We start from the raw sequence: 21,976 nt of genomic DNA, 5'->3' as shown, positions 1-21,976 counted from the left end.
ACAAATTTTAACAACAAGTGAAAGGAAGCTTAAGGTAAACTCTAGGAAGGATAATGCCATTCCAAAAGAGCAACCATACTCATAAGAATTATGAGTGCCATAAACCTTTTCACAAGCACTTGGTGTAAAAGAAAAACAGCAAGAATACTCAATTAAAATTCTAAAACAGAAACTTAAATTGCAAGAAATTAAAAGAGCTCTTGAAATAAAGTGCACACAACTCAACAATTAAACAAGAAGAACCTAAGACTCATGATACCACATGATGTGATTCCACTAGCCATATAGAGAATGATTCTTGACATTCTTAGGAATCACCTTGAGCTGGACATTATAGAGGCACTTTTCTTAGAGTTGGATCATTGTTCTAAGACAAGAACTCACCAAAAATTAGTACCAAATCCCAAACTCATTTGGATGCTCCACATATTGTCAAATTGAACCAACAAAGAGAGGTAAAATTGAAAGGATCGAACAGAATTGAATAAGCAAACATATGAACCGAACAAAATTGAAATTAAAAGACAAGAACAGAATATAGGTGCTGGAAAAACAGAAAAACTGAACCAAACAACTCAAGAACACAAGACAACATGAACAATTGAAAGAGAAGAAAGGAAGGAGAAGAGAATGCTCATGAAGATGGAAGAATGTTGGATGATCTCGCCACTAGAAGTGTGGAATGCTCCTAGATGAGAGTGATGCCGCCACTTGAGGACTCCAATGATCCATCAAGATAAGACTAGAGAAGAAGGCTCCAAAAGCTCTCTAAAGTTCACTCAAAATTTGAGTAGAGTTTTCTTAGATTAATTCCAATCTGAATTTTACAAAGAGAGCACCTCTATTTATAGCCTAAGGTACTGAAATGTAAGCTACACAAATTCAAAAACTCCCTCCCAAAAAGCTTCTAGAATTTGCGCCTAAAACAAAGCATGAGGAAGGTGTGATCCTTTCTCTCACTTTGGCACCTCCTTATTTACTCCTACACCTATCTACTAACACACCCCCCCTAAGACTCTTAACTAAAGACTAAAAGATGCTTTAACAATAGAGGTTTCTAATGTTTCCCTCTAAGCACCTTTCTAAACAATATTTATTTAAAACTTGGCCTTGCCCTTCATGGGATGGTCTTTGGGCTTTTGTGGGCTTTGGCCTTCTTGGGCTTGGGCTTTATCTTTTGCAAAGATTAACAAGAAAAACTTTAAATGTGAAGGCGAATGATCTTGTTCTTCATTATTAAAAGCCACCTTTAGTTGATTCTCATCATTGGGGGCATGAGTTGGCACCCAAAAAGTCACCCCTTGCGCGGTAGCACTCCCAAGTAGGAGGACTCACACGTAGAAACGTCCCCAGATGGGCAGAAACGTCCCCAGATGGGGTCATGGCGTCGTGAGGCCCTCCACGTGTGCGACAGCCAGGTCAGAATAGAAACGCCATTTAGTCAGGTACCAGGTAATTAAAGTCATTCAATACGGTTTCTGTTTCGAGCATTTAAGGTACTATAAAGGCTCCCAAGCGTTTCAACGTCTTAAATGAGTTACGTTTTCTAATTAAACGCGTGAATTAAGTGCGTTACGTTTTGTGATTAAAAGCGCTTTAAATGCTTGGGCAGTTTAAATGGCGCTGAGAATGTTGGAAACAGGGTTGGAACTTTTGGCAAATTTCCGAGAAACTCTCTAGTTGCTTGCTCGAGCCTTGAGGTTACGCACACGGGACTAGGGAAAGATTTTTGCTAGAAGGAGAAATATACACTAGACACAGTTTCCTTTTACCACCTTCAGAGTGCCATACGCGGTGCTCCGATACGGAGGTGCACAGTTTTTGGTGTTTCTTGCTGGCTGACTTGAGCGTCGGAGTGCAAACGGCCGCTAGGGCACCCCTTTTTTCCTTCCTTGCAGGAATTCACAGGTGACCAGTGGGAAGGAGTCCCTAGCCGACGGTTGAGGTCGCGCACGAAGACGTCCTAGCTCAACCGGACGGAACACTACCGATGGGAGCCTTGGGCCAAGCCACGGATGGGAGAGAAAGCAACATGTATATGCTACATGAAGACCCATGAAGGGTAGCTTAGTATTAAGTGTAGTGTAAATAGCATAAACTTGTTTCCATGTGATTTACCCTAGATTTTGTTCACGTTCTAGAATGTTTCCTCACATGGCCGGCCATGTGCTCCATGTGGTGTAATTTGCATTTCATTTTGATTAGCATTAGGGTTGCATTATGGTCCTCCTTAGCCTATAAAAGGAGGAGCCTACACCTTGTATTTTAAAGATTGAATAGAGTATTGTTATGCTGCCAATTTAGTGCCATACATTACTCCTTGCCTAGCTTCTAGGTTTTAATCTTCATTTCACCACCTTCAAAGGGGCTGGCCGAACCTCCCTATTTCCACACTCTTCATGCACCTTCAAGGTCACCACACCTCTTAGGAGGACCTTGTCCATCTCTTCCATTAAGCTTCCGCACCTTCATCAACAACATCCAAGAAGAGCTCATAGGAAATCCATCATTTGGTATCATGAGCTATGGTTCTTCAAAGATGGGTATCTCTTTGTGTCTTTTCTTTTGAGTTCTTCTTATTTCCTAGTTGTTCATCTTAATTCCATACTGTCTTGCTGTTTTAATTTTCGTTTTGAATTGGTGTGTTGTTTGGAATTTTCCAATCGGTGCATCTTGTTCAATTGTTCTTGAGCAATCTTTGTGCAATTTTTGGTAGGATTCCATATAGTTTGTGTTGCTGTTTTTATTTTAGGTATTTGAGTCCTTATTGCAATTTTAATTGGTTCATATTGTGTTCATTTGAGTCTTTTAATTTCTGAATCTATATGTGTTTTGTCTAGTCATGTTTCTTCCAAAAATGTCATCAAATCCTAGTAGTACTTTTTTTGGCTTATTTGTTTCTTGTTTTTGGTATAAATGCTTGAGCTGAATCTGCTGTGTTTTTTATCCTTTGGTTCTTTTTATTTTTAGTTTGAGTTCATATTTTTGTGTTAGATCCACACAAATTCCTTTCACTAATTCCATTGTGTTTCTTTTGGTATATCTTTCTGTTTTTATTTCCAGATTTACAAAATCCTCTGTTTTACACCATTCTGTTTTGGCTGATTTTGCTTATGAAAATTAATTTACACATAAGAAACCAACGCCAAAAATTTGTTGAGATCTTGATCTGTTTGAATATCAATTTTCAGAAGCAAATATTAAAAGGCCAGCTCAGCATAAATCTGTGAAAATCATGCTTTCTGGACCACAACAACTTGTTTCAGTGGTGTTGTTTTTTATTTTGAAATCAAATCTAGTGCTATTCCTTAGGTTCCATTTTGTGTGCCATCCTTTCTTTGAGTACCTTTTATTTGCTTGTCTAATATTTCATTGAAACTCTTTCTAGTTGTCACATTTAATTCCTGTACCGTCCCGTATCCGGGCGTTGACCAAGTCAAGGTCAAAGTCAACGACTGGAGAGTCAAAGTCAACGCAGGGCGTCGCCTAGGTGGAGAGACGCCAAGTGCCAGCATCGCCAAGAGGAAGCGTCGCCAAGACAAGGCGTCGCCTAGGTGAAGGCGTCGCCCAACCAGGGCGTCGCCAGATCAAACAGTGCTAAAGCAAGGCAATCACAGTGTGGTTCCCCGATACCCATGGGTAGGAAAGACCATGGAGGGAGCGACGCCGTGGGAAGGCCTCAAGTCCCGATAGCTCGGGGAAGCGATAAAGAGAAGGAAAAGGTGGCTTCAAGGCCATAGTGATAGCATCAGTGTAGGGCAACCTGACTCGTGAAGTACCCCTGCCGCCCCAGAGACGCCTTCGGGACAGATACGACCCAAAAGGAAGGTCACGCCCAGGGTAACCGGGTGCAGGGTACGAGAGGAAGGCAGATACGCTCTCAGAGTAAGTGACTAGATAATTGGGGGCATGAGTTGGCACCCAAAAAGTCACCCCTAGCGCAGTAGCACTCCCAAGCAGGAGGACTCACCCGTAGAAACGTCCCCAGGTGGGCCGAAACGCCCCAGATGGGGTCACGGCGTCGTGAGGCCCTTCACGTGTACAACAGCCATGTCAGAATGGAAACACCCTTTAGTCAGGTGCCAGGTAATTAAAGTCATTCAATACAGTTTCCCTTTCGAGCATTCAGGTACTATAATGGCTCCCAAGCGTTTCAACGTCTTAAATGCGCTACGTTTTATAAATTAAATACGCTGATTGAGTGCGTTACATTTGTAATTAAAGGCGCTTTAAGGCGCTTTAATGCTTGGGTAGTTTAAATAGCGCGGAGAATGTTGGAAACGTGGTTCGAACTTTTGGCAGATTTACCAGAACTCTCTAGTTGCTTGCTCGTGCTTCAAGGTTACGTACAAGTGACTGTGGAATATCTTTGCCTGAGGGGGAGAACACACACACAATACACAGTCCATTTTACCACCTTCAGAGTTCCATACACGGTGCTCAGAGACGTATGTGAACAGTTTTGGTGTTTCTTGCTGGCTGACTTGAGCGTCAATGTGCAAACGGCCGCTAGGGCGCCCCTTTGTCCTCTTTTTTGCAGGATTCCACAGGTAACCAGTGGGAAGGAGACCCTAGCTGACGGTTGAGGTCGCGCACGAAGACGTCCTGGTCAACCGGACGGAACAATTCCATTTGTGTGGTACTGTTTTTCAAATTAATTTGTTTCTTGCTTTAATTCTTTGACCTCTAAGCTTGGTGGTGGATTAATTATCAATTGGTACTTGATTGAGTTGGAATTGACTTGAGGGGAGTCTAGTTTGCTTAATAGGTGCTGGATTGAAGAATTAATTACCTAATTCCAACAGGAACAAAGGCAAGGAGCAGAAACAAACACTTTCTAAATACACCACATACATTGGAAGGCCCAACAAAGAGGAGACAACAAAGGAAGTGCTAATAGAAAATCAACAAAGGGAGTTCCATCTAATTTCTTTGCAACTTAACTTTTATTAATTACTTGTTTAATTACATAATTAGACGGTGAGTGTGTCTTCAAGGGCTCCAAGTGTCCAAGAAGCCTCACCTAGGGACGACTAGTTTAGAACTATCTAGCCTAGTTTTTGTTAATTGTTTTAATTGCATCTTTTTGCCTTAATTAGCTACGCTTATCAAACTGTTTTGTATTGTTGAAGCTTTGTTAATTTTGCTTGGTTGATTAGATAGTTTGCATTGTTTTCTTGCATTAAAAATTTGATTTCTCCAACTTAATTGTGTTTTAAGTGGTTTACCAAGAGAAAGATTTATGTGAAGACATTGAGGGATAGTTTTTGGCTAAAGCAAGAATTGGTATTTAAGTAGTCCATTGTGACTCACCTCTCTTACCTGGAAAACTACCTTCTTTAACTTCCCTCATTTTTCTCAAGGTAAAACATTTCTTGACACAAAACTCTAGTCATGTCTTCTCATTCTTCAAAGTCTATGGAAAGTGATGTGAAATCCATCAAATCCCTTTTAAAACAACTTGACAAGGATGTTCAATTAATTTCCTATAGACAATTGGAGAACAAGTCTAAAATCAATGAACTAACTAGAGCAAAGGAAGAGAAATCACAAAATTCAAAAAAATCTCATACTCATGCATCTCATTCAAAAGAAGATGAGTCTTTAGGGGAGGGAAGCCTTAGAATCAATGACTATTACCAACCACCCCCTAGAAGAAATAGGCAAAGGGAGCAAGAGGGCCCAAGGGAGGTTAGGGTAGACCTACCTCATTTCCATGGTAAGGAGAATGTAGAAATCTACCTAGATTGGAAAATGAAAGTAGAGCAACTCTTTGCTTGCCATAGGGTGAGTGAAGAACGCAAGGTACCCTTAGCCACCCTTAGCTTCCAAGGGAATTCCATGTATTGGTGGACCTCTCTGGAAAGAGAAAGACGTCTTCATAGGGAACCTCCCATTGAGTATTGGAATGACCTTAGGGGAGCCCTAAGACGTCGACACATACCCTCATACTACCATGGGGAGTTAATGGATAAGCTCCAAAGACTCCAACAAAAGAATATGAGTGTAGAGGAGTATAGGCAGAAAATGGAACTCTATATGATGAGAGCATCCATTAGAAAAGAGGAGGACACCACCAGAGCAAGATTCCTTAGTGGTCTTTCTCTTGAGATAAAAGATAGGGTAGAACTCCTTCCCTACCAAGACTTGAATGACTTGGTTCAACTTTGCATTAAAGTTGAACAACAAAATTTGCGCAATACTTCAAGTCAAAGGGTGTGTTCATACTCTAGCTTTTATCCCAAGAAAGACTATACGAGGGAGGGTAGTACATCTAGAGAAAAACCAAAAGAAACTACCAAGCCCTTAGCAAAAGATACCTCTACCCCACCCATTCGAACTAGGGACGTTAAGTGTTTTAAGTGCTATGGAAGAGGGCATGTGCAAGCACAATGCCCAAACCAAAGGACTTTGTTTCTAAAAGGTGTAGACGAATACACTAGTGGTGAGGATGAGTCAAGTAAGAGAGAGGAAAGGGGAGAGGATGAAAGGGTAGCTCCATTAGAGGGAAAATTGCTAATTATTAGGAGAACCCTCAATAATCAACCTAACACATCCATGGAAACACAAAGGGAGAACATCTTTCATACAAGATGTAATGTTTTAGAAAATATATGTTCCCTCATTGTGGATAGTGGATCTAGTTGCAATTGTTGTAGTGCTAGAATGGTTGATAAGCTTAATCTACAAGTAGTTCCTCACCCAAAACCTTACAAATTACAATGGATTAATGAAAATGGGGAACTAAATGTAGATAAGCAAGTGGAAATCAAGTTTTCCATAGGGAACTACAAAGACAAAGTTTTATGTGATGTAGTACCTATGGAAGCTTGCCACATCTTATTAGGGAGACCATGGCAATTTGACAAGAAAACCTTGCATGATGGTCTCACTAACGAGATTTCCTTCACCCATAAGCATAGGAAGTTTGTACTTAGTCCTTTACCACACTCTCAAGTGGTGAAAGACCAAATACAAATGAAACATAAGAGGGATGAGGAAAAAAAAAAGAGTGCTAGAGAAAGAGAAAATCCTTAGGGATAGAAAGGCGTGGGAGAAGAGTGTTCCTTCCCACAAGGTTGCTCAACAAGAAAAGCCTTTTGAAAACATCTTGAAAAAATTTGCTTCTTGTTGAACAACCAAGCCTAATCTTTTGTAAAGGAACACTTGCATGCACTGCCACAAGTAATGAACTCATGAGTCTACCTCCTCAAGTGGAAAAACTTTTAAGTGAATTTGAAGATATATTCTCTAATGAGGGACCCATTGGACTCCCTCCCATTAGAGGTATAGAACATCAAATTGACTTCATTCTGGGGGCAAGCCTACCAAATAGGCCCGCTTATAGAACTAACCCCGAGGAAACCAAGGAGATAGAGTCACAAGTTCAAGACTTGTTGGAGAAGGGTTGGGTTCAAAAGAGCCTAAGCCCTTGGGCTGTACCTGTTTTGTTGGTGCCAAAAAAAGATGGAAAATGGTGTATGTGTTGTGATTGTAGAGCAATCAACAACATCACCATCAAGTATAGGCATCCAATCCCAAGGCTTGATGACATGCTTGATGAGTTACATGGGTCAACCATATTTTCTAAAATTGACCTTAAAAGTGGGTATCACCAAATTCGACTCAAAGAGGGTGATGAGTGGAAAACCGCTTTTAAGACCAAGTTTGGATTATATGAGTGGTTGGTGATGCCATTTGGGCTCACTAGTGCCCCTAGTACATTCATGAGGCTCATGAATCATACCTTGAGGGATTGTATAGGTAAATACGTAGTAGTTTACTTTGATGATATCTTAGTGTATAGCAAAATCCTAGAAACCATCTAAGTCACCTTAGGGAAGTTCTTCTAGTGCTTAGGAACAATAGTTTATTTGCCAATAGGGATAAGTGCACCTTTTGTGTAGATAGTGTAGTTTTCCTAGGTTTCATAGTTAACAAAAGGGGGGTGCATGTTGACCCCGAGAAGATCAAAGCCATCCAAGAGTGGCCCACTCCGCAAAATGTAAGTGATGTAAGAAGTTTCCATGGGTTAGCTAGTTTTTATAGAAGGTTTATGCCTAATTTTTCAAGCTTAGCTTCCCCTTTAAATGAACTTGTTAAAAAAGATGTTGCATTTTGTTGGAGTGATAGCATGAGCAAGCCTTCCAAAGGCTAAAGGCTCAACTCACTAATGCACCAATTCTAGCTCTCCCAAATTTTTCCAAAACTTTTGAGATAGAATGTGATGCATCGGGAGTAGGCATATGTGCGGTTTTGTTGCAAGGTGGACACCCTATTGCATATTTTAGTGAAAAACTCCATGGTGCCACCCTCAACTATCCTACCTATGACAAAAAAGATTTATGCTCTTGTGCGAGCCCTAAATACTTGGGAACACTACCTTGTGTCCAAAGAATTTGTAATCCATAGTGATCACGAGTCTTTAAAGTATTTAAAGGGCCAACGTAAGCTCCACAAGAGACATGCTAAATGGATGGAGTTTCTTGAACAATTTCCTTATGTAATCAAATACAAGAAAGGAAGCACCAACATAGTGGCCGATGCTCTTTCAATGCGGCATGTACTCTTTTCAAAATTAGGTGCCCAAATTCTTGGATTTGATCACATAAGAGAGCTTTATCAAGAGGATCAAGAATTTTCATCCATCTATGCCCAATGTCAACGTAGGGCACAAGGAGGTTACTATGTGGCCGAGGGATATCTTTTTACAGAAGGAAAACTTTGCATTCCCCAAGGCACACATAGGAAGCTCCTTGTCAAGGAATCACATGAAGGGGGACTCATGGGCCATTTTGGAGTTGATAAAACTCTAGATCTTTCGAAAGAAAAATTTTATTGGCCACACATGAGGAAAGATGTCCAAAGACATTGCTCTAGATGCATATCATGTTTAAAAGCAAAGTCTAGAACAATGCCTCATGAACTCTACACCCCCTTGCTGATTGCAAATGCTCCTTGGGAAGACATTAGCATGGACTTCATTTTAGGACTCCCTAGGACAGCAAGAGGCCATGACTCTATCATTGTGGTAGTGGACCGTTTTAGCAAAATGTCCCATTTTATTCCTTGCCACAAGGTAGATGATGGTCAAAATATTTCTAGACTCTTCTTTAGAGAAGTGGTGAGACTCCATGGTCTACCTCGAAGTATAGGATCCGATAGAGATCCCAAGTTCATAAGACACTTTTGGAAAACTCTTTGGGGCAAACTTGGAACACGACTACAATTTTGAACTTCTTGTCATCCTTAAACGGATGGCCAAACCGAAGTAGTCAATAGATCTCTTAGGAATATGCTTAGGGCTATCATGAAGGGAAACCATAAATCTTGGTATGAGTATCTTGCCCACATTGAGTTTGCTTACAATAGAGTAGTCCACAAGACTACTAATGCTTCTCCTTTTGAAGTGCTATGTGGATTTAATCCTCTCACACCTATGGATTTGTTACCTCTTCCTAATCCACAAGAATTTGTGCATAAGGAAGGAGTAATCAAAGCCGATTTTGTGAAGAAAATGCATGAGAAGATTAAAATCCAAATACAACAACAAAATGAAAAGTATACAAAATACAACAATAAAGGGAAGAAAGAAATAATTTTTGAGGAAGGAGACTTAGTTTGGCTTCACCTTTGAAAAGACCGATTTCCAACTCAAAGGAAGTCCAAACTAAGTCCCCGAGGTGATGGACCCTTTCAAGTCCTCAAGAGAGTCAACAACAATGCATACAAATTGGACCTACCTCTTGAATATGGAGTACATGATACTTTTAATGTAATTGATCTATCTCCATTTGTAGGTACCAATGACAAATCCTTTCCAAGGGGGAGGGATGATGGAAGAGGGCCAAGCTCAACACCCCATGAAAGACAAGAGCCAAATTTAGAGCGTCTAGAGCCAAGTGGGGAGCGTCTAGCACAAGGAGAAGAGCGTCTAGAGGGGGAGCGTCTAGAAGGAGGAGGAGAGCGTCTAGGACCTCTTACTAGGTCCATGACCAAGCTACGGATGGGAGCCTTGGGCCAAGCCACGGATGGGAGAGAAAGCAACATGTATATGCTACATGAAGGCCCATTAAGGGTAGCTTAGTATTAAGTGTAGTGTAAATAGCATAAACTTGTTCCCATGTGATTTACCCTAGATTTTGTTCCCGTTCTTGAATGTTTCCTCACATGGCCGACCATGTGCTCCATGTGCTCCATGTGGTGTAATTTGCATTTCATTTTGATTAGCATTAGGGTTGCATTATGGTCCTCCTTAGCCTATAAAAGGAGGAGCCTACACCTTGTATTTTAAAGATTGAATAGAGTATTGTTATGCTGCCAATTTAGTGCCATACATTACTCCTTGCCTAGCTTTTAGGTTTTAATCTTCATTTCACCACCTTCAAAGGGGCTGGCCGAACCTCCCTATTTCCACACTCTTCATGCACCTTCAAGGTCACCACACCTCTTAGGAGGACCTTGTCCATCTCTTCCATTAAGCTTCCGCACCTTCATCAACAACATCCAAGAAGAGCTCATAGGAAATCCATCAAAAAGGTTTGTGAAGTGTTGTGGGATAATCTCTGGCAAGAAAAGACTTAGTACTTAAGAGATCCTAGTGATCCACCTACTTTTTCTTGGAAATTACCAACTTCAATAAGCCTATTTTTCTCTTTGGAAATTACTTTTAACACAAACTTTAACATGTCTAAACATACTTCCAATCTTAGTGAAAGTGATTTGAGCTATACTAAATCTCTTTTGAAACAAATGGATAGAGACATCCCATGACTTACACTAAGACAATTACAATATGAAAATCAAGTTATGGAAGAAAAGAAAGAAAAAGATTCCCATCTAAGCAATCTTAGAGGAAGAGTTGAAACTTGTTAGAGAAAAAGATGTACATAAAAAAATTAAAAAATCTCATGCATCTAGTTGTAGTTCAAGTGACTCTCGTTCTAAGGAAGAGAGCCTTAGAATTTATTATTACTATCAACCTACACTTAGAAGAACTAGGAGAGAAAGCTAAACAATAGAAACCAGGGTTGACCTACCTTGTTTATATGGTAAGGATAATGTTGAAGTATACCTAGATTGGGAAATGAAAGTAGAGCAACTTTTTGTTTGCCATAGAGTGAGTGAGAAAGGAAGGTACCCCTAGCCACCTTATGTTTTCAATCAAATGCAATATATTGGTGGATCACCCTAGAGAGAGAGACGTATTGGAATGATTTTAGGTGATATAACCCAATTAGCCAAGCAGATGACCAAGGACACAAGAGACACTTCACACTTTGATTACTCATCTCAGCATACAAGACAAGACCCCACCAAATATCTGAAGGACCTCAGTAGAAGAAGAACTGGGCATAAACTAGAGCATCAAATTTTCTTTCTTCTGGTCTTCTTACAAGACAAAATTTTTGTAAATAAATTGGTTTCACCTTGGGGGTCCAAATAGAAGAATAAGTTAAAGTAGGATGGGCTTAGTAATTTCAGTAGGGTGTGCTTAGTAAATTGGTTTTGTGCCAAGCCTACCTTTCTTGACATGTGCACCTAGGTTTAAGGATTCTTTGACCTACCTTCTATAAGGTTTCTCACAAATGGCACCCCTACCCCTCTCACTCTTGCTCCCCAAGTCACTCTCTCCTATATAAAGGGTGCATTGCCTCATGTATTTTTACAATTGAAATTGAATAGAAAAGAAATTCTGCTAGAGTGATTAGTGAGCTTTGTCTCCTAAAGTTCTTGGGTCATATCTTGAGTGTAGTGCACCTCAAATGGCGGCTCCTCACAACTCATCTTGGAACCATCCACCATTCCAAGTGGCGTGATTCTTTGCTCCATTTTCCATAAGCTTTCTTCATCTCTTCATTTTTTTCCTTTCTTATTTGCGTCATTTCCATTCCTTTTTATGTCCTTGGGTTCTTATATCTTGTTTCTTTCCATTTTATGTTTTTATTTCCGCACCTCATCATCATCAACACCATATAATTGTGTTTTTCTCTTTGCCCTCTAGAAGTGAACCTTCACACATACTTAACCACTTGGTTAAGTTCGTGTCCAATAGGAATCTTCTTTGGGTTTGTCACCATAATTTCTAATTCAAAAAAATCCTAAACAAAGTGAAACCCATAAAATGTGTAATCCTAAAATCAACATTAGGGGATTAAAGCTCAAATATAGAAACAAACTAAGAAATATATAAAACATAAAAATAAGGGAAAAAGAGAGATGATTTTAAAGAGGGAGATTGGGTTTTGCTTTACCTTAGAAGAGATAAATTTCCTAGCCAAAGGAAGTCTAAGCTTAGTCCCCGAGGAGATGGTCCTTTCCAAGTCCTTAAGAAAATAAATAATAATGCATATCAACTAGACCTGCCTGAGGATTTTGGAGCGCATGTTTCCTTTAATGTTAAAGATCTAATACCTTTTGTAGGTAGCACAATTGATAAGGCAAAGACATGTGATATGTGTTAGAATGTATGACTTTAAACTAGAGGGGGGTGAATGCTTTAAAGAGGGTTTTCACAAACATTTTAGGATAAAATGAAATTCTCTGCAAGAAACCAGATTTAGGAATTCAGTTTGCCAAGAACAAAGCTCAAAACAGAAAAGCAACAGAAAAACAATCGGTTGTTTCGTAGAAACAATCGGTTGTTTATACTAATAATAAAACAACAACTGAAATTAAAGAGTTTAAGGAAGAGAGAATTGCACAAACAATTTATACTGGTTCACTCTTAACCCAAGAGCTACATTCAGTTTCCCAGAAACCATTGGGGAATCCACTAGGTAATCAAATCCAAATTACATACACACACCACCAAAGAAGTGACCTTGATCCCCTCAAGACACACACTTCCTTTGGCTCAGCACATACACCACCAAGAATGTTGATCTTGACAACCTCAAGAGCATGGCTCAGCACATACACCACCAAGAATGTTGATCTTGACAACCTCAAGAGCACACAACCCTTCTTTGCTTTACAACACCAGAATGTACACTATTCTCATAACGAATTACACTGTTACCGAATGAACTGAAATCAATACAGAGTAATCCTATTCCACCGCTCTCTTGAATAACCAAAGCTCAAGTTCAAACTCAATTTGCTTCAAAAAATCTTTTAAAACTCAAATCTGTTTTTCTGTCTTCTTGTTCTTTTGTAAAACATTAACAAACTATTTATTATATTCAAATCTTTGTCAAAGTATTTAAAGCAGGAGTGTATTCAGTTATGAAATCAATTAAAGCTCTTCTAACAAACAAAACTGTTTTTCAGTTAGGATTCCAAACAAACAATCGGTTGAAGTATCGAATCAATCGGTTGTTTGGGTTTGACAGCAAGTCAACCATCCAAAACAGTTTTCAAACTTTTTCAATCCATTTGAAAGAGTTTAAATTCACTCATACATGCAAAAGCCAGCAACAACCTTATAGCTTCCAATCTTGCAACAGGAGCAAAGGTTTCCCATAGTCAATTCCCTCCTCTTGATTGTAGCCTTTGGCAACTAGACTTGCTTTGTTCCTTGTTATTATATCATCCTCATCCAGTTTGTTTCTGAAGACCCACTTCGATCCAATGATGTTCATCTCAGCTGTTTTAGGGATAAGAAACCATACCTCATTCCTTGCAAACTGATTCAGCTCTTCATGCATAGCTTCAACCCACTTTTCATCCTTGAGAGCTTCCTCAATTGAATTTGGTTCAATTTGAGAGACAAAAGCAGCGTGGCTGCAGAAGTTTGAGATAGAGCTACGTCTAGAAACACCCTCCTTTATCTGCCCAATGATGTTCTCCACTGACATATCTCTAGGAATCCTCCATTCTTTGGGCAACTCACTCTGCTGCATAATTTCAATCGGTTGTTTCGAGCAATCAACCGGTTGTTTTTCTGCACAGATGTCCAACTTCTCCAAACCGATGTTTTGTTCATCCTCTTCATCACTGTTCTTTGAAATTTGAATGCTCTTGCGATCCACTTCATCAAAAACCACGTGAACAGACTCTTCTACAGTCATTAGCCTCTTGTTGTAGATCCTATATGCATGAATATTTAAGGAATAGCCAATGAAGATACCATGATCATCTTTTTCATCAAATTTCCCTAGGTTTTCCTTTCCATTGTTTAGAATAAAATAGCTGCAACTGAAAACTCTGAGGTGATTGATGTTTGGTTTCCTTTCATTGAAGAGTTCATAGGGAGTCCTCTTCAAGATTGGCCTTATTAGCACTCTATTCATCACATAACAAGAGGTGCTAACAACATCAACCCAAAAATACTTGGGAAGAGAAGATTCACTTAGCATTGTTCTAGCTAATTCTTCAAGGGATCTGTTCTTCCTTTCCACTACACCATTCTGTTGTGGAGTTCTTGGAGCTGAGAAATTGTGCATAATTCCCATCTTTTCACAGAATTTGCTGAACTTTTCATTTTGGAATTCCCCTCCATGATCACTTCTTATTGAGCCTATGTTGTTGTTCTTTGTGTTTTGCAATCTTCTAGCAAGCTTCTTGAATGCAGAGAAGGCATCACTTTTTGATTCCAAAAAGAGAGCCCAAGTGAACCTAGAAAAATCATCCACAATAACAAGAGCATAGTAGTTGCCACCAAGGCTCATGGTTCTTGAAGGTCCAAAAAGATCCATGTGAAGTAGCTCAAGAGGTTTTAAAGAAGAAACAACATTTTTTTTATTTTAAAAGAGTTTTTCACTTGTTTCCCCTTTAGGCAAGCTTCACAAATATGGTCCTTCTCAAACTTGAGCTTGGGCAGCCCAATCACAAGATCTTTAGATATTAATTTGTTTAAGTGATTCATGTGAATGTGAGCAATTCTTCTATGCCATGGTAATATGAATCCAAATAGAAATGACAATAAAATTGGGAATTTAGGGTTACGGAACGGAATAAATTCAAAACAGTAACAATAGAAACCTAGATAAAGGAAGGCGCCACAAACAAAGTTTGATAGGCCTAAGGATGATCGCCACAAGAATTGGTGGATTCTTGATAAGATAGCAAGATGCAGGGAAAAACCCTAGCAGAGAAACACTCTCTAAAATTGTCAAAATATTCGTTTTCTATTCTGAGTTCCAACAGTGTATAAATTACAAATTTAGCTAGAGGTCTTTTCTTGTTTGTAAGAAAATAAGACGATACTACAATCCTTATATTTCAAGAATGACCATTTGTCCTAATGGTTAGGTTGATACTTTGTACTTGGTCTTGAGTTCAAATCCTAACTCCAAATAAAATAATAATATTATTTTATTTTAATATTCCAATCTTGTTGTGCGTGTAATCAACTTAGTCTTTTTAAACTGTGGGCCTCCAAAAAGATTAGCCGCCTTGGGCTTGGATGTCCGCATCATTCCCTCCCTCTTAAGAAAGACCTTGGAGGATGTCCGCATCATTCCCTCCCTCTTGAAAAAGACTTGAAGTTAAATCCAAAGCTTCATCACCTGCAGTAAAAGGAGACAAATCAGACACATTAAAAGTGCTACTCATATTGTACTTACTTAGAAGATCAATCTTGTAGGCATTGTCATTAATCTTTTCTAACACTTGAAAAGGTCCATCCCGTCTAGGTTGGAGCTTGGATTTTCTTTGTCTAGTTAACATTTCTTTCCTCATGTGTACCCAGACCCCATCTCCAGGATCAAAGATTACTTTCTTTCTTCCTTTGTTAACTTGTTTAGAATAACCTTCACCTTTTTCTTCAACTTGTGCTTCAACCTTTTTATGTTGCATTCTCACATAGTCAACCTTAGCCTGTGTATCTTTATGCTTTAAAACAGAAATGTTAGGCATAGTTAACAAATCTATTGGAGTTAAAGGATTTAATCCATACAAAATTTCAAATGGATCACAATTCGATGTGTTGTCAACAACCATATTGTAAGCAAACTCAACATGATGTAAACATAATTCTTGGATAGCTGTCACCTTTTCATAATCTACATGAACTCCTTTGGCACTTACCACAAAACACAAGAATGCAATTTGTTCAGTACAAAATGTGCATTTCTCAAGATTAGCATACAAATTTTCTGTTCTAAGAACATTTAAAACAGCACACAAATGTTCCTCATGTAATTCCAAACTAGTGCTATAGATCAAGATGTCATCAAAATACACCACAACAAATTCGCCCAAAAATTCTCTCAAAACATAGTTTATTAATCTCATAAAAATGCTTGAGGCATTTGTTAGCCCAAATAGCAACACACGCCAGTCATACAATCCATATTTTGTTGTAAAGACAGTTTTCCATTCATTCTCATTCCTAATCCTAATTTGATGGTAACCACTTCTTAAGTCAATTTTTGAAAATATACAACCACCATACAATTCATCCATTAAATCATCTAACCTGGGAATATGGTGTTTATACTTAATGGTAATGTCATTGAGTGCTCTGCAATCTGTGCACATCCTCCAATAACCATCATTTTTAGGCACCAAAATTACTGGAACAGCACATGGGCTCATGGTCTCTTGCACTAATCCTTTGTTCATCCATTCTTCAACTTGAGTTTGGATTTCCTGCAAAACAGAATCAACACTAGGAAGCAAATTAATTTGGTTAGAATGGTTAGCAACCAAAGTGTTGTTTTTGCAATAAGGTAAATAAAGAGGTTTGCCAGAAAGTAGCAACTGCTTCACTTCATTCACTTCTAGTAATCCACTCATTTTTCTCTCATGTGTTTCTCTCTTTTAAGTGTTTCACTCTTGCTCTGTTTAGGTGTTTCACTCATCTCTCTTTTCTCTTGGACTCTCTTTTCTCTCAATTTGATTTGATCCTCACACACCTCTCTAGGAGATAAGGGTTTGAGAATGATCTTCTTATTATTCTGCATGAAAGAGATTTTATTGGTGAAACCATCATGAATAGCCTTGGTGTCAAACTGCCACGACCTCCCTAACAAAATGTGAGTTGCCTCCATTGGAACCACATCACACAAGACATTGTCATTATATTGTCCAATGGATAGGTGCACCTCCACTTGCTTACTCACTGTCATCTCTCCATCTTCACTAAGCCATTGAAGCTTGTATGGCCTTGGGTGCGGTTTTGTCTCCAAATTCAATTTGGTAACTAGTCTTGAGCTAGCTACATTGGTGCAACTTCCTCCATCAACTATGAGTGAACATATTTTCCCTTGAATGGAACATCTAGTAGGGAAAATATTTTCCCTTTGGGTTTGGTCCAAAGCTTGCATTTTGCTTCCTAAAAGCCTTCGAATCATCAACAAATCACCCTCCAATGTATCCAACTCCACCTCTACCTCTTCTTTCTCTTCTTCACTTAAAGGTTCACTGACTATTTGTGTCTTTGATAAACTGATCATATTCTTTTTTGTTGGACATTCTGAAGCATAATGTCCTCTTCCCAAGCATTTGAAACATTTTACCTCACTTGTTTTCCTTTTAGGTGGTGAATTACTATATCTATGAGGTGACTTCCAACTTGAAGATGTGACTGAACTTGAGGGAACTCCTTTATCCTTCATCACCTTATCCTTCCAATTGAAATTTTTATTATTGTTAGAACTCCTCATGATTCCCTTCCTCTTGAGTTGTTGTTCTACTTGTTTAGCCTTGTGCAACAACTCTTTCATGTCAACATACTCTTGCAGCTCCACAACATCCCTAATATCATGATTCAGTCCATTCAAAAATCTTGCCATGATTGCTTCGTTTTCTTCATTCTTTCCAGCTCTAATCATCATCACCTCCGTCTCTTTAAAATACTCCTCCACACTTCTATTCCCTTGAGTCATTCTTTGAAGTTTGAGTTGCAAATCCCTATTGTAGCTTGCTAGAATATATCTCTTCCTCATAATCCTTTTCATTTCTGTCCAAGTCTTCACCATGGGTTCCTCATATCTAATTCTCTCCCTTTGGTATTTATTCCACCATGTTAAGGTATAATGTGAAAATTCAGCTGCTGCCTACTTCATCTTTTGCTCATCATTATACTCATTACAAGCAAACACATGCTCTACTTTAATTTCCCACTCCAAGTAAGCATCAAGATCACTTTTCCCATTGAATGTTGGAATATTTAATTTTATTCCACCAATTCTCAGAGTTCTTTGTTATCCCTCATTTTCTCTCCTCCTCCTCCTATCTCCCCCTCTATTTTCTGGATTTACTTATTGTGCTTGCTCCATTTGATCCAACCTCTCATGGAGTCCATCACTTTGTTGTTTCATTATCCTTTCCAAGTGTTGTGTTAAGACTTGCATCTGTAGTTGAGAAAGTCCACTATCTGACGATTCCCCTGCCATGCTCAAGTAAACAGATTACAAATAACAATAAGCTTGGGCCTCACACCACTTTCTCACGTGTTTACACTCAACACTCGTGTTCCACACAATAAGGCTTTATATTTCTAATGATCACACTGCCTTTTACCACTCTTTCTCTACTTAAGGTTCTTACAAGAATCAAGCAATCAATAATCCAGAATCACTTTCAAAAGTAGCAATCAGAATCAATTAAAAATAATAGTAAAGAACAAAATAGTGAAGAACAATTTCACTATCAACAAACAAGCAAGACAATTAAAAACCAGCAAGCAAAACAATATATAGAGAAAATAAAATATGTAGACAGGTCACTTTTAGAACTTTTAACAAACACCAAGTATGCACTGAATAAGAGTTGTTTTTTTTTCTGTTTTCCTCTTGTTCTTTTTTTTTCTATTTCTGTTTTCCTCTTCTTCCTTTTTTTTCTTTTTTTTATTTCTTTTTTTTCTGTTTCTTCTTTTAAAAAAAAATGAACAGTAACGTGAACAGTACCGTGAACAGTAATGAGGAAAAAAAATAAAATACAGGATGCATAATTATATTATGACTCAAACATTTGCTCTGAATACCAATTAATATGAATCCAAATAGAAATGACAATAAAATTGGGAATTTAGGGTTACAGAACAGAATAAATTCAAAACAGTAACAATAGAAACCTGAATAAAAGAAGGCGCCGCAAACAAAGTTTGATAAGATCGCAAGATGTAGGAAAAAACTCTAGCAGAGAAACACTCTCTAAAATTGTCAAAATATTCATTTTCTATTCTGAGTTCCAATAGTGTATAAATTACAAATTTAGCTAGAGGTCTTTTCTTGTTTGTAAGAAAAAAAGACGATACTACAATCCTTATATTTCAAGAATGATCATTTAGCTAGAGGTTGATACTCTGTACTTGGTCTTGAGTTCAAATCCTAACTCCAAATAAAATAATAATGTTATTTTATTTTAATATTCCAATCTTGTTGTGCGTGTAATCAGCTTAGTCTTTTTAAACTGTTGGCCTCCAAAAAGATTAGCCGCCCTTGGGCTTGGATGTTCGCATCACATAGCCAAGACTCAACATGCTTAGAAAGAAGGCAACCAATTGAACAAGGAGAAGAGATATCCAAGAGATAAACATTATTGATTCTCTTACCAATCAGCATTACCTCTTTTGTGTTGGGAAGACAAATTTCGCAGGAGTTTGTTTTGAAGATAACTTGATATCCTTTGTCACACAATTGACTAATGCTTAGCAGATTGTGCTTTAATCCTTCTACATAAAGAACATCATGGATGATCAAGATATCTTTGTGTCCTATGGATCCTCTTCCAAGAATCCTTCCCTTGTTGTTGTCTCCATAGGTTACATGCCCTTCTTGCTTAAAGGAGATGCTTAGAAACTTTGATTTATCCCCGGTCATGTGCTTTGAGCACCCACTGTCCAGATACCATTGTTGCATGCTCTCCTTCAAGGTTTCCTACAAAGTATATTTTCAAGTACAAAGATTTGGCCCCCTTATGAATGTGGGTCCATTTGGTTTACATTCATAATTTGAAGCTTTACAACATTTGGGAATCCACTTCATAAAACCTTTAGGAACTGCATATTTTCTTATTTTACAGAATCTGACAGAATGACCTCTATTCATGCAATAGAAACATGTAACAACCGGTTGTTTCGACACATCAATCAGTTATTTTTCTGGCAGTTTCGAAAATGACTTTGAAAATTTATCTTGCTTGTTCTGTGGATTAAAACCTAATCCTACTTTTCCAAAAACACAATTTTGAGATGCCAAGACATTCTCAAAGTTGGATTGACCTTTTGAAAGCTTATCCACAGTTTTAACAAGATAATGAACTTTCTTCTCAAGATTTTCAAAATTTTCACAAATAAGAGTATCACACTTGCAAGAAGAGTTTTTGTAAACGATTTCAAGGTTTTCAAAATCTGTTTTTGAATTTTCCAATTCTTCTTCCAGTGTTTTGACTCTGTTTTCAAGCCAGTTGTTCATTCCCTTTAACCGGTTGTTCAAGAGGGCCAATCGGTTAGCTTCTTCATGTGTTTCTTGAAAAGCTTGAAGCAATTGACTGTAATTTTCAGCATTTGAAGAATTAGAGGAACTTGCACTGCTTGAATCATCTTCCTTTTTGGCCATGAAGTAGAGGTTGAGGCTTTTTCGTTCTTGCCTCCTTTTCCTTCGTGCTTGACTTCTTGTCTTTACTTCCTTTGATTCATTGATGTTTCCATGAGTAGCTTTGAGAGTGTCCCACATTTCTTTGGCAGATTTGCATTCTGATATCCTGAAAAATTCATTAGAATGCAGTGCATAAGCTATTATATTTTGGGCAACACAATTAAGCTTGGCCATCTTACATTCTTCATTGGTCCATTGGGACCAAGGTTTTTTAAAAATAGATCCGTTCTTTTAAAGCTTTGGAATGAAAGGGCCATTTTTTTTTGAATCCCAAATTCCTTGATCTATGGATTCAATAAAGATTTTCATTCTAGCCTCCCAATACTTGTAATTCAATCCACAAAATAAAGGTGGCTTGTTGATTGAAGCACCTTCCTCAAAAGATAGTTTTCCAGCCATTGAAAAAAGTTTTAGGATCAAACTTGAGTATTTTTCAAGTACCAAGCTCTTGATGCTAATTGTTTGAATGTATGGCTTTAAACTAGAGGGGGGTGAATGCTTTAAAGAGGGTTTTCACAAACTTTTTAGGATAGAATGAAATTCTCTGCAAGAAACCAGATTTAGAAATTCAGTTTGCCAAGAATAAAGCTCAAAACAGAAAAGCAACAGAAAAACAATCGGTTGTTTCGTAGAAACAATCGGTTGTTTATACCAGTAATAAAACAACAACTGAAATTAAAGAGTTTAAGGAAGAGAGAATTGCACAAACAATTTATACTGGTTCACTCTTAACCCAAGAGCTACATCCAGTTTCCCAGAAACCACTAGGTAATCAAATCCAAATTACATACACACACCACCAAAGAAGTGACCTTGATCCCCTCAAGACACACACTTCCTTTGGCTCAGCACATACACCACCAAGAATGTTGATCTTGACAACCTCAAGAGCACACAACCTTTCTTGGTTTTACAACACCAGAATGTACACAATTCTCAGAACGAATTACACTGTTACAGAATGAACTGAAATCAATACATAGTAATCCTATTCCACTTCTTTCTTGAATAACCAAAGCTCAAGTTCAAACTCAATTTGCTTCAAAAACTCTTTTAAAACTCAAATTTGTTTTTCTGTCTTCTTGTTTTTGTAAAACATTACCAAACTATTTATTATATTCAAATGTTGGTCAAAGCATTTAAAGCATGAGCGTATTCAGTTATGAAATCAATTAAAGCTCTTCTAACAAACAAAACTGTTTTTCAGTTTGGATTCCAAACAAACAACCGGTTGAAGTATCGAATCAATCGGTTGTTTGGGTTTGACAGCAAGTCAACCATCCAAAACAGTTTTCAAACTTTTTCAAAAACACCTAAGTATAAAACAATCGGTTGTTTCGACAAAACAACAGGTTGTTTTTCACTTAGTTTGAAAAACACTTTAATCTTAAAAGATTTGAAAACACTTAAGCTTTAGATTCAACAAAGAGTGGATTACAAATATAATCTACCCCAGATCCTATTCTAAAGCACCTCAGCAACAGCAA

At 38.2% G+C, this 21,976-nt stretch overlaps 1 protein-coding gene and 1 pseudogene across 1 annotated transcript; one reads left to right on the top strand and one right to left on the bottom strand.

Annotated features, from left to right (window-relative positions):
• Nucleotides 1-5,841: 5,841 nt before the first annotated feature.
• Nucleotides 5,842-7,038, top strand: LOC150027559 (uncharacterized). Its single transcript, XM_090302917.1, has one exon. It carries the CDS (start codon nt 5,842-5,844, stop codon nt 7,036-7,038), a length of 1,197 nt encoding a protein of 398 aa, XP_090159043.1.
• Nucleotides 7,039-16,679: 9,641 nt separating this feature from the next.
• Nucleotides 16,680-20,663, bottom strand: LOC137834262 (uncharacterized; annotated as a pseudogene).
• Nucleotides 20,664-21,976: the final 1,313 nt, after the last annotated feature.

Source organism: Phaseolus vulgaris, chromosome 5 (assembly GCF_051622355.1).
Source record: "Phaseolus vulgaris cultivar YP4 chromosome 5, ASM5162235v1, whole genome shotgun sequence".
In the NCBI taxonomy this organism is placed as follows: domain Eukaryota; kingdom Viridiplantae; phylum Streptophyta; class Magnoliopsida; order Fabales; family Fabaceae; genus Phaseolus; species Phaseolus vulgaris.
The sequence above is the reverse complement of the archived record's forward strand: the minus strand, read 5'-3'. Positions and strand labels throughout refer to the sequence as shown.